Source organism: Pan paniscus, chromosome 1 (genome assembly GCF_029289425.2).
Source record: "Pan paniscus chromosome 1, NHGRI_mPanPan1-v2.0_pri, whole genome shotgun sequence".
NCBI classification, from domain to species: domain Eukaryota; kingdom Metazoa; phylum Chordata; class Mammalia; order Primates; family Hominidae; genus Pan; species Pan paniscus.
This window is the reverse complement of record NC_073249.2, coordinates 11,630,294-11,644,244: the sequence shown is the minus strand read 5'-3', so window position 1 is coordinate 11,644,244 and position 13,951 is coordinate 11,630,294. Positions and strand designations below refer to the sequence as shown.

The 13,951-nt window shown below is 37.5% G+C and overlaps 1 protein-coding gene across 4 annotated transcripts in view; it reads left to right on the top strand.

Moving 5' to 3' along the window:
- The window catches only part of RYR2 (ryanodine receptor 2), a 788,503-nt gene that overhangs the window by 471,814 nt on the left and 302,738 nt on the right, over positions 1-13,951 (top strand). For all 4 annotated transcript variants that reach the window (XM_034949586.3, XM_055098600.2, XM_055098645.2 and 1 more), the window contains one exon: positions 11,833-11,916. In XM_034949586.3, coding sequence (XP_034805477.1) covers positions 11,833-11,916 — 84 coding nt within the window. The remainder of the gene's footprint in view (positions 1-11,832; positions 11,917-13,951) is intronic.

Here is a 13,951-nt window from a genome sequence, read left to right as displayed (position 1 = left end):
TACTGCTGAACAATAGTCCATTATGTATATATGCCACATTTTCTTTATCCATTCATCCATTGATGGACACTTAGGTTCCTTCCATTTCTTTGCTGATGTGAATAGTGCCGCAATAAACATGCAAGTGCAGATGTCTTTTTGATATATGGATTTCTTTTCCTTTGGGTAGATATCCAATAGTAGGATTACTGGATTGAATGGTAGTTTTATTTTTAGTTCCTTGACAAGTTTCTATACTATTTTTTCATAGAGGCTGTACTAATTTACATTCCCACCAACAGTGCATAAGAGTTCCCTTTTCTCTGCATCCTCGCCAACATCTGTTTTTTTGTTTGTTTGTTTGCATTTTTAAGAATAGCCATTCTGACTGGTGTAGGATGACATCCCACCTGGGTTTTAGTTTGCATTTCTCTGATGATTAGTGATGTTCAGCATTTTCTCATATACCTGTTAGCCATTTGTATGTCTTATTTTGAAAAATGTCTATTCATTTCCTTTGCCCAGTTTTTAAGGAGACTATTTGATGCTTTTTTTGTTGTTGAATTGTTTGTTTCTTGCATATTCTGGATGAATGAGTAGTTTGATGTCAGATGAATTCTTTGCAAATATTTTCTTGCATTCTGCAGGTGGTCTCTTCACTCTGTTGATTCTTTCTCTCACTGTGCGGAAGCTTATTAGTTTAAATAGGTCTTGTTTGTCTATTTTTGTTTTTGTTGCCTGGGTTTTTGAGGTCTTAGTCATAAATTCTTTGCCTAGACAAATGTTCAGTAGAGTTTTCCCTAGATTTTCTTCTAGTATTTTTATAATTTTGATTCTTTTGTTTAAGTCTTAACCCATCTTGAGTTGATTTTTGTACATGGTGAGAGATAGGGGACCAGTTTTACTCTTCTGCATATGGCCATCCGGTTTTCCCAGCAACATGTATTGAATAGTGTATCCTTTCTCCAATGTATGCTCTTGTTGGCTTTGTGAAAGCCAACAAATATGGCTGTAAATATGTAGCTTTATTTCTGGGTTCTCTATTCTGTTCCATTGATCTATTTGTCTGTTTTTATGCCAGTACCATGCTGTGTTGGTTACTATAGCCTTATAATAGAATTTGAAGTCAGGTAATATGATGCCTCCTTTTATTTACCCCTCAGGATTGCTTTGGCTATTTGGACTCTTTCTTGTTCCATTTGAATTTTAGGATTTTTTTCCCTAATTCTGTGAAAAATGACATTGGTATTTTGATATGAGTTGCATTGAATTTATGGATTGCTTTGGGCAATATTGTCATTTTAACAATACTGATTCTTCAGATTTTTGATCATGGGCTGTTTTTATGTTTGCATCATCTATAATTTCTTTCATCATTGTTTTATAGTTTCTCTTGTACAGATCTTGTACACCTCCTTGGTTAAATATATTTTAATTAGGTATTTTAGGTATTTCAATGAGGTATTTTAATTTTTATGTGGATATTGTAAATAGGATTGCCTCCTTGATTTGTTTCTTAGTTAGATTGTTACTGGTCTATAGATATGCTACCAATTTTTGTACATTGATTTTACATGCTGCAACTTTACTGAATTCCATTTATCAAATAAGAGTTTTTTGTGGCATCTTTAGGTTTTCCTTGACATAAGATCAAATTGTCAGCAAACAAGGATAATTAGACTTCATTTTTTCCAGTTTAGATGCCATTTATTTCTTTCCATTGCCTAATTTCTCTCACTAGGCCTTTCAGTACTGTAATGAATAGGAGTGGTAAAAGTAAATATCCTTGTTTTGTTCTAGTTCTTACAGGGAAAGTTTTCAACTTTCCCCATTCAGCATGATGTTGGCTGTGGGATTGTTGTATATGGCCTTTATTATTTTGAGGTATGCTCCTTCTATCCCTTGTTTATTGAGAGTTCTTATTATGAAGCGATGCTGAATTTTATCAAATGCTTTTTCTGCACCTATTGAGATGCTCATATGGTATTTGTTGTTGGTTCAGTTTTTGCGACGTATCACATTTATTGATTTGCAGATGTTGAACCATCCTTGTGTCCCTGATATAAAACCCACTTAATTCCTGAAAACATGCAGCCTCCCTCCCAAGACTGAACCAGGAAGAAATTGAAAACCTGAACAGAGCAATAACAAGTAGCAAGACTGAATCAGTGGCCAGGTGCGGTGGCTCATGCCTGTAATCCCAGCACTTTGGGAGGCCGAGGTGGGTGGATCACTTGAGGTCAGGAGTTCCAGACCAGCCTGGCCAACATGGTGAAACCCCAACTTTATTAAAAATACAAAAATTAGCTGGGTGTGATGGTGCACACCAGTAATCCCAGCTACTCAAGGAGGCTGAGGCAGGAGAATTGCTTTAACCTGGGAGACAGAGTTTGCAATAAGCCAGGATTGTGCCACTGCACTCTAGCTTAGGTGACAGAGTGAGACTCTGTCTCCAAAAAAAAGGATTCAATCAGTAATAAAAACTGTCCCAACAATGAAAAGCCCAGGATTAGATGGATTTACAGATGAATTATACCTAACATACATAGAACTAATATCAATCCTCCCGAAACTGTTTCAAAAAAATCAAGGAGCAGGAAATTCTCCCTAACCGCTCTATGAAGCTAGTATCACCCTGGTACCAAAACCAGACAAAGACACAACAAAAAAGAAAACTACAGACCAATATCCCTGATTAACATAGACACAACAGTCCTCAACAAAAATACTAGCAAACAAAATGCAATAGCACCTCTATCTATTCTGTACTTTGTAGCCAGTGTGTTCATTTCAAACATTAAGGTGACCATGTCAATCTTTCCATTTAAAATCCCTTAATGGGGCCAGGCACGGTGGGTCACCTGAGGTCAGGTGAGCCTGTAATCTCAGCACTTTGGGAGGCCAAGGCAGGTGGATCATCTGAGGTCAGGAGTTCAAGACCAGCCTGGCCAACATGGTGAAACCCTGTCTCTACTAAAATTATAAAAATTAGCCAAGCGTCATGGCAGGTGCCTGTAATCCCAGCTGCTCGGGAGGCTGAGGCAGGAGAATTGCTTGAACCCAGGAGGCAGAGGTTGCAGCGAGCCGAGATCATGCTGCTGCACTCCAGCCTGGGTGACAGAGCGAGACTCCATCTCAAAAAGAAAAAAAAAATTAAATACATAAAAAAATAAAATAAAATCCATTAATGGCTTTTCATTGCTTTTAAGTTAAATATGGTGCTTTAATTTGCCAAAGTATCCCAAAATCTGGGGCCTCCCCTCTCACCAGCCTCATTCTAAGTGAGGCTGCCCTTGTACTCTTGCTTGCAGTCACACCTTTGTGTTGCTTGCCTGTCCGCACATTCCATTCCACCACAAGATCTTCCACACATCCTCTTCTTGGAATGCTCTTTTCTTTTTTTTTTTTTTTTTTATTATACTTTAAGTTTTAGGGTACATGTGTACAACGTGCAGGTTAGTTAAATATGTATACATGTGCCATGTTGGTGTGCTGCACCCATTAACTCGTCATTTAACATTAGCTATATCTCCTAATGCTATCCCTCCCCGCTCCCCCCACCCCACAACAGGCCCCGGGGTGTGATGTGGAATGCTGTTTTCTATGCCTGGCTCTCATCCTTTGGATCAGGGCTGTCCAATCTTCTGGCTTCCCTGGGCCATAGCAGAAAAAGAATTATCTTGGGCCACACATAAAATACACTATAATACTAACAATAGCTGATGAGCTAAATTTAAAAAATCACACAAAGAAATCTCATAATATTTTAAGAAAGTTTATGAATTTGTGTTGGGCCACATTCAAAGAGCTGTCCTAGGCCGCATGTAGCCCGCAGGCTGTGTGTTGGACAAGCTTGCCAGATCTAAGGTCAGGTTCACTTCTTTCGAACATGTTGTCTGAGTTCCTTGACTCAACAATTTTACTTCTATAGGTACTCATCCTTTCTGTACTCCCAGTATAGAAGCTTTCCCTGTGTGTGGGAATTACATGGTTGCCTCTGTACTCCACCGACCATATGTTTCATGACAGCAGGCATCTCACTTGATTTTTCTTACCATTTTTCAAATTTTACATAGAGCTCAGTAAATATTCATCAAATGAATGAATTAATAAATAAATGATAAATCTCAGTCAGTAACTGGGTTTTTACATACCAAATGCCTACCTACAGGGTGCCTCACATTTGCTTCCTAACAGTCTGTTTACTTTTCTGCAGCTATATAGTTTAAGTACTAAAATGCTACATTACCAATCCCTGCTGCTTAATCTAGTAGTAAATATTTACTGAATGCATGTAAGGCCAAGAACCTGCTCCCAACTAATCCTTTCTTGCTTCCCTTATTTTGTGCTTTTCTAGCCTTTCTATCAGCTTTGCAGTTCCAACTTATAGTGTGCTGTTTCTCTCACCACCCTTCAGCAGACTTAAAAAAAAATGAGTTAAACAATGTTAAATCATCAAATAAAGTGGTTCAATAAAGATGATACAGAAACCAAACACTTCATTCAAACAAAGAATTTGATATGGTTGTAGTGTTAATAAATATATTTTAAATATAATCCATTGCTCCCATTTTAAAACCTCCTCGGATTAGGCAAAGAGTACTTAGATATAATATCCAAAACATGACCTATTAAAGAAAACAGTCCATCCATTGGAGTTAATTAAAAGTAAAACTTTCTGTACTTCAAAAGAAGCCATTAAGAAAATGAAGAGACAGGCCACCAGCTGGGAGAGAATATTTGTGAATCAAGCACAATTGTATTAATAGGATTTGTAGTAAATCATACCAATCCTAACAAAGGACTTGTATCCAGAATATATATAGAAATCTTATAACTCAGTAATAAGAATACACAAAACCTGATTTAAAAATTGGCAAAACAGCTGGGCATGGTGGCTCACGCCTATAATTCCAGCACTTTGGGAGGCTGAGTTGGGTGGCTCACTTGAGGTCTGAAGTTAGAAACCAGCCTGGCCAACATGGTGAAACTCCATCTCTACTAAAAATACAAAAAAATTAGCTGCACGTGGTGGCAGGCGCCTGTAATCCCAGCTACTAGGGAGACTGAGGCAGGAGAATTGCTTGAACCTGGGAGGAAGTGGTTGCCGTGAGCCGAGATTGTGCCACTGCCCTCCTGCCTGGGTGGCAGAGCAAGATTCCGTCTCAAAAAAAAAAAAAAGGCAAAAATTGGCAAAATACTTTACCAAAGAAGATACACAGATGGCTAATAAAGTGCAATCAAGGATGTTACACATCATCAGTCAGAAAAATACAAATTAAAACCATAAGAAGATACTACCTTACACACAATAAAATGGCTATAATTTTTAGACAGACATACCAAGTGTTGGTGAAGCTATAGGAAAACTGAAACCCACATGTATTACTGCAGGCAACATAAAATGGTGCCACCACTTTGGAAAATAGTTTGGAAGTTTCTTAAAAAGTTAAACGTAAACTTACCATAGCCTAGCAATTCTGCTCCTGTGTATCTACCCAAGAGAAATAAAAGCTTATGTCCCTGCAAAGATTTACACATAAATGTTCACAGAAGCATTATTCATAAGAGCCAAAAACTGGAAACTGTGCAAATGTTCATCAACTAAGGAATAGATAAAATGTGATCCAGTATTACAATGGCATATTATTCAGCAATAAAAGGAAACAAACTACTGCCACATACTCCCACATGGATCAACCTGAAAAACTTTATGCCAGGTGGAAGGAGCCAAACACAGAAGACTCCATATTGTGTAATTCTATTCCTATGAAATGCCCAAAACAGGCATATTGATAGAGACATAAAGTAGCTTAGGGGCTGTCTGGAGGTGAGAGTGAGAAACGCCTGCAGCAGGCATGGGGGACCTCATGGGCTTGTGGAAATGGTGCAAAGCTAGATTGTGCTGATAGTCATGCAACTCTATAAATTTAATAAAAATGAAAATAATCAGCCTCTAAAAAGTACATTTTCTACCTGATGACTTCTAACTTTGCTATTCTGCAGAATAACCTTTAGCAGCTCCTAGTCCATTCACATAAGTGTAATTCCCTCAGCATAGCATATGAGGCCCTCACTTAATGTCTTAATCAGGGTTCTTGAGATAAACAGAACCAACAGGGTGTATGTATGTGTGTGTGTGTGTGTATATACATATATATATATAGACATATATGTATATACAGATATATATAGAGAGAGATTCCTTAAAGAATTGGCAGGGTGCTGGCAAAATTCCCTTTTGCTCAGGTCAGTCTCTTTTTTCTGTTGAGACCTTTCACTGATTAGTTGAGGCCCAGTCACATTATGGAAGGTAGTCTGATTTACTTAAAGTGCACTATACTTTTTTAAAAAGTTTAGTATTTAATTTTAGAATCGGAGGGTACATGTGCGTGTTTGTAACATAGGTCTATTGCTATGTACAGAGATACATAGGAATTTACCTATGTACGTTGTTACATGGGTATAATGGTGGGAATTTAGATTCTAATGAACCCATTACCTAAATAGTGAACATTGTACTTGACAGGTAATTTTTCAACACTAGCTCCCTTCCTGCTCTCCTTGCTTTGAAGTCCCTACTATCTATTATTTCCGTCTTTATATCTGTGTGTATCCACTTTGCTTGGCCCCCACTTACAAGTGAGAGTATGAAGTATTTAATTTTCTTTTAAATGATGAGGATAATGGCCTCCAACTTTATCCATGTTGCTGCAAGAAGGACATGATTTCATTCTTTTTCGTGGCTGTATAGTTTTCCATGGTGTATATGTACCATATTTTCTTTTTGCAGTCAACAGTTGACAGACACTTAAGTTGATTCCATGACTTTGCTATTGTAAATAGTGCTGCGATGAACATGTGAGTGCAGGTGTTTTGTTTGTTTGTTTGTTTTTTGTTTTTTTGACAGAGTCTTGCTCTGTTGCCTAGGTTGGGGTGCAGTGGCATGATCTCGGCTGACTGAAACTTCTGCTTCCCAGGTTCAAGCAATTCTCCTGCCACAGCCTCCCAAGTAGCTGGGATTACAGATGTCCACCACCACGCCCAGCTAATTTTTGTAGTTTTAGTAGAGACGGGGTTTCACCATGTTGTTCAGACTGGTCTCAAACGCCTGACCTGATAATGATTTCTTGGACAGATGTGGTGGCTCACACCTGTAATCCCAGCACTGTGGGAGGCCAAGGCAGGTGAATCACCTGAGGTCAGGAGTTTGAGACCAGCCTGGCCAACATGGTGAAAACCCATCTCTACTAAAAATACAAAAATTAGCTGGGTATGGTGGTGAGCACCTGTAACCTCAGCTACTTTGGAGACTGGGGCAGTAGAATTGCTTGAACGCGGGAGGCGGAGGTTGTAGTGAGTCGAGATTGCACCATTGCACTCCAGCCTGGGTGACAAGAGCAAAATTCCTCAAAACAAAACAAACAAAAAAATAGTAAATATAATGATTTCTTTTCCGTTGGGTAGGTATCCAGTTGTGGGATTGCAGGGCTGAATGGTAGTTCTATTTTTAGTTTTTGGAGAAATATTCATGCTGTTTCCCAAAGGGGTTGAACTAATTTATGTTCCTACTAACAGTGTATAAGCTACATCCTCACCCACATCTTTTATTTTTTGACTTTTTAATAATAACCATTCTGACTGGTGTGAGATGGTATCTCATTGTGGTTTTAGTTTACATTTTTCTGATGATTGGTAATTCAGAGCATTTTTTAATGTGTTTATTTGGCTGCTTGTATTTCCTCTTTTGAGAAATGTCTGTTTATGTCCTTTTTTCTTTCTTTTCTTTTCTTTTTTTTTCAGGACCAGAGTCTCACTCTGTAGCCCAGGCTGGAGTGCAGTGGTGGATCATAGCTCACTGCAGCCTTGATTTCCGAGACTCAGGGAAAATTTCTGCCTCAGCCTTTAGAGTAGCTGGGGCCACAGATGTGTGCCACCATGCCTGATTAAACTTTGAATTATGTATAGAGACAGAGTCTCCCTATGTCACCCAGACTGGTCTTGAACTCCTGGGCTCAAGCAGTCCTCCTGCCTCGGCCTCCCAAAGTACTGGAATTATAGGCATGAACCACCATGCCTGACCCTTTGGCCGGTTTTTAATACAGTTGTTTGTTTTTTTCCTGTTGAGTTGTTTAAGTTCTGTGTGGATTCTGGATATTAGTCCTTCATTGGGGGCATAATTTGAAGATACTTTCTCCCATTCTGTAGGTTGTCTATTTACTCTGTAGATTATTTTGCTGTGCAGATGCTTTTTAGTTTGATTAAGTCCCATTTGTCTATTTTTGTTTTTGATGCATTTGCTTTTGGGATCTTTATCATAAACTCTACCTAGGCCAATGTCCAGAAGAGTTTTTTCTAGGTTTTCTTCTAGGTCTTACATTTATATCTTTAATCCATCTTGAGTTAATTTTTGTACATGGTGAGAGATAGAGGTGCAATTTCATTCTTCCGTATATGGCTAGCCATTTTTTCCAGCACCATTTATTGAAGAGGTTGTCATTTCTCCAGTGTTTATTTTTGTTAACTTTGTCAAAGATCAGTTGGTTGTAGGTATGTGGCTTTATTTTTGGGTTCTGTATTCCATTCCATGATCTATGTGTCTAATTTTGTACCATTACCATGCTGTTATAGTTACTATATCATTATATATAAGTCAGGCAATGTGATGCCTCTGGATTTGTTCATTTTGCTTAGGATTGCCTTGGCTATTCGGGCTCTTTTTTGATTCCATGTGAATTCAAAGTGTAGCAATTTAAATGTTAATCTCACCCAAAAACAGCTTCACAGAAACATCTGGAATAATGTTTGACTAAATATGTTGGCACTATGCCCCAGCCAAGTTGATACATAAAATTAGCCATCACACATAATGAGAAATATTTATGAAGCATATAGTGCACCCCAAACTTACCCCAGTATTTCTTTTTACCCTTAACCTATAGTACACAGTCAGATCTTAATACTCCAGTCAACTCTTCTCTGCCCCTCCCACACAGACCCACGATCTCCTGCTTCTGTAGGTTGTCTGTCTTGTTCACCTACCTGAAATATTTGCCTCCTCATCTCTTTATCCTTTATTCCCACATGTCTTCATCTTTGAAATTTTTAATTATCCTTCTTGGAATATCTTAAAGATGCTTCTAAAACATGTAACTTTTTAAAATGTGGAACCCTACTTGGTTTTATTATAATTCTTCAGTCATCATCTTTTCTCCTATCAGACTGTAAACACTGTCAAGAGAAACATGTGCAGTAGTACTCCTGAAAATATCAAATGGAAAACTTTAGAAATAAACAATGTATAAGTTTTAGATTGCACGCCATTTTGAGCAGTGTGATGAAATCTCACGCCCTGCTACTTTGTCCTGCCCAGGATGCGAATCATCGCTTTGTCCCCCTGGCCCATGCTGTATAGGCTGCCTACCTGTTAGTCACTTAGCAACCATCTTGGTTATCAGATTGATTGTCATGACACTGCAGTGCTTTTGTTCAAGTAACCCTTATTTTACTTAATAATGGCCCCAACGCACAAAATTAAAGATGCTGGCAATTTGAATATGTCAAAGAGAAGCCATAAAGTGCTTCTTTTAAGTGAAAAGGTGAATATTCTCAACTTAATAAGGGAAGAAAAATACTGTATACTGAAGTTGCTAAGATCTATAAAAACAACAATTCTTCTGTCTGTGAAGTTGTGAGCAGTATGTTGTTATAATAGTTCTATTTTCTATTAGTTACTAGTTTTAATCCCTTACTGTGTCTAATTCATATGTTAAATTTTAGTATGTATCATAGTATGTATGGATAGGAAGAAGTATAGGGTTTGGTACTATCTGTGGGGTTCAGGCATCCACTGGGAGTCCTGGAACATATCAGCCATGGATAAGGGAGGACTACTGTACTACAGAGTACCTTAGATATGGTGGTAACTCAATAAATATTTATGGACTTATATATTTATGCACATGTGGTCTATTATGTTCACTGTCCATGTGAGTTGAATTCATTACTTTTCTAGGTAGTTTGCATTGGGAAGAAGATTATGAGGCTGAATTAATTAGTTATGAGAAGATTATAGTATTGATGGCATAAAACACTGGCTCTCTCTCAGAAGCCCTTAAGGATGAATTAACTAATTACATTTTCTATGGCTCAGGCTTACTTTTGATGTCAGTACACCATGTGACTTTGTCTCTCGGTCTGGACTCACATTAACTACATTCCTGGCATGTCACACTGAGGTACTAATTTGCAGTGATAATAACTGTCTTATAATCCAAAATATTCATTTTTACAGATCAGCTTGGGAAGACACATTATCATCAGAAGGTTTCTTGGTGGGCATGTGCTCAAAGGTTTAATTGCCTGAGTTTATGGTAAATCCTAATATTATGATCAATCTTGAGTTCTCTCAGAGCTGGGTTGGACATCCCTCTTTGATACTTTTACAGCCTTATGATTATCTCATTGCCCTGAAGATACTATCATAATTGCCTGTTGTCTGTAGCACAGGGCCTGGCACATGATAGCACTCAGTAGATATTTATTGAATGAATAAATAAAGGAATGGAGGGTGCTGGTAAAATCTTCCTGTCCTCTGGATAGTGTTTGAATAAGTGTAATCTATATTTGTTCCTGTGAGTTCGTTTTTTATTCTATTGCTGATCAATCCCTTTCAACGTGCACATTCTTTATTCAGCTTATTTTGTACCTTCAATCAGCTCTTGGTCTTCCCATAGTTTTGCAATTTAACGCTAGAAAGATAATTTCATGGGGTTATTTTAATTTTTTCATATATAACAAAATTTAACTGATAATTGTGTGTGTATAGATGGATAGATACCCATATGTATAAGCTTATATGTATCTGTCTAAATGGTTAAGCTTATGCATATAGATACTTGTCTATATGGAAATACATGCATATAATATACGTATATGTATATACATATAACCATCAACCTATCCACACATTATTAAAATATTATAGAGATAAGTATTATGGGTTTTAGATAATTCCCACATTCTTACTAGAACTGATCAGACCTTAGAAATTCTGTAATCCCAAAATATTATGCCATTATTTCTTACTCTACCAAGGCAGGAGAAACCACTCAGTGCCATGGGTACTAAAGACAAATTGTCTCAAAATGTCTCCTGTATATACCCATTTCTATAAAAGGTAAAACAATAATATCATACACACACACACGCACACACACACACACCACGTATATCTGCTTTAGTAGGTACATAGACTCCCCAGCAGGATATCGAAGAATTGGTAACAATTGATGCCTTTAGAGGAAGGAAACAGAACTAGAAGAAGTTGGAGGGAGACTTACTTTTCAGTGTATTCCTTTTTGTGCCATTTCAGTTTGCAGTGTCTTATCCCTTACTCAGAAATGAATAATTAGCAAATCAGTAAATGTTCCTTTCACCTTAAAAACAAGACTTCTGACTGGGCGCGGTGGCTCACACCTGTAATCCCAGCACTTTGGGAGGCCGAGATGGGTGGATCACAAGGTCAGGAGATCGAGACCATCCTGGCTAACACGGTGAAACCCCGTCTCTACTAAAAATACAAAAAATTAGCTGGGCGTGGTGGCGGGCGCCTGTAGTCCTGGCTACTTGGGAGGCTGAGGCAGGAGAATGGCATGAATCCGGGAGGCGGAGCTTGCAGTGAGCCGAGATCGCGCCACTGCACTCCAGCCTGGGCGACAGAGCGAGACTCTGTCTCAAAAAAAAAAAAAAATTGTGCTTTCAAGGTTGTATCTCATTGCTACTGCTGTTGTGTTGGGTTATTCTGGACATAGAGAAGAAATGATCACACTTATCTCTGGTTTTGTTTTCCAGGACTTTGTTGGCATTAGGATGTCATGTGGGTATATCAGATGAACATGCTGAAGACAAGGTGAAAAAAATGAAGCTACCCAAGAAGTAAGTTGAATGACTAAGCAATATTAAATAATCCGTGTTGAGATTTAGTGCAACCAAATAACTCTTGATGGACACACAGATGCCTTGCTTTTACTGAAGCTTTAAAATTCAGATTCAAGGCTGGGTGCGGTGGCTCACACCTTAATCCCAGCACTTTGGGAGGCCAAGGCAGGTGGATCACCTGAGGTCAGGAGTTCGAGACCAGCCTGGCCAACATGGTGAAACCCTGTCTCCATTAAAAATACAAAACTTAGCTGGGCGTGGTGGCATGTGCCTGTAATCCCAGCTACTCGGGAGGCTGAGACAGGAGAATCGCTTGAACTTGGGAGGCAGAGGCTGCAGAGTCAAGATCGTGCCACTGCACTCCAGCCTGGGCAACAGAGTGAGTGAGACTCCATCTCAAAAAAAAAAAAAAAATTCAGATTCAAAAATTTAAACTAACTGAATGACCCTAGGGGTTACATTAAGTATCTGGTGAAACAATAGATTCTATCACATTGCTGAGTGATGAAACAAAGCTCAGAATATATTTGGGAGTGTGTTATACAAATTGTGTTATTTTCCCAGTGTGTGTTTATATGTTAACAGAGGTATCCATATTTCTAAATGATTACATATAGCTTTCTACTTTCTGCCCAAAAATCTTTATAATTTTATTTACTTTTACAATAAAAATATATTAGAGGATTAATTATGAAGTCAGCATTATTATCCACATTTTAAGATGAGAAAATTGAGGTAGATAGATGCTGTAGTACTGGTTTGGCCTGCTGTTCTATGACCTATGTCTATGATCCTGGTTCACTTAAGACCTCACCTTTCTCATCTGCCTATGGGCATTAGTAATACCTACTTAACAGGGAAGTTTTAGGTATTAAAGAAATATTCAATAAATGATAGCTGTTTCATATTACTTTCTTATTTATTTAAACTTAAGTATTCAAGCTGCTTTTCTGATGCACAGGACTTGTAAGTAGCAGGCCTGTAGATGTATTAAATAATAGCATCGAGATATAATCAAAGTAGCCACCCCATAATCTCTATCAGTCACCTCAGGCCTCATGTTACCCCAGAAAAACATAAAATCCAAGTAGAAATTGTGCTTTTGCTGTGCAAATGCAGATTTAAGCAAGTCTCCAGTTCAACAGTCTATGAACATTTTTACTCAGGTGCTCCATAAGTGAGTTTATAAAAACTGTATTGTTACCTCGCGCAGTTTTAGGTTCTAAAATTTTTCTTGAAAATTTAAATAGTTCCAAAAGATGTGATTTTATGGTACATTTTGCATATTTACATTTCAAAATGACACTTTTTCATCAACTTTGAGTGTATCTTATGAGCACAGACCACAGTGTTCAGATATCTGCCATCATCTGTGTAAAAATGATATAAAAATGTTGATAATGGAGAATTTTACATTATTTCATTTTCCTTTTTCAACTGTATTTTCAAATTATTTCTCCTACTGTATATTATGCTAATAATCAATATTTTATGCTTGACAGTCTTTGAGTACTCTATCCTGCATTATAACCAAGATATGTATCTAAATTGAATTTTTAATTGTTTTTGTCTTCTGTGATCATAGTCATTAAGTTAAAATTTTCCTCCTGAGTTATCATTATATTATTTTAGTACACAGGTTCTCAAAACAATGTAAATTATTTTTAATAAAAATTCATAGAAAATAGGATGTTATTGGAAATAGCTCATAGTAAGATGGATTTAGCTATTCTTTATCCAATTACATTATGTATTCACGTACAAATAATATTTATTGATAGAGTCAAGTTGGCAGAATGGTTGCATTCTTCATTCATATAAATAATTTTTGTTATTAAAAAGATCATTGAGTTAAGTGAACCAAAAACCATAATTGTTTATTATGAAAAATCATATTTAATGATTTTTTTCAGGGTGACAGCTCAATTATGCCTTTGTTCAGTTTCTTGAAAGCCAAAAATTGGAATCTACCTAACTTGCAAAAGAATTCATTATCCTCTCATTTTCATTATCCTCATCCTTTCCAAACCAC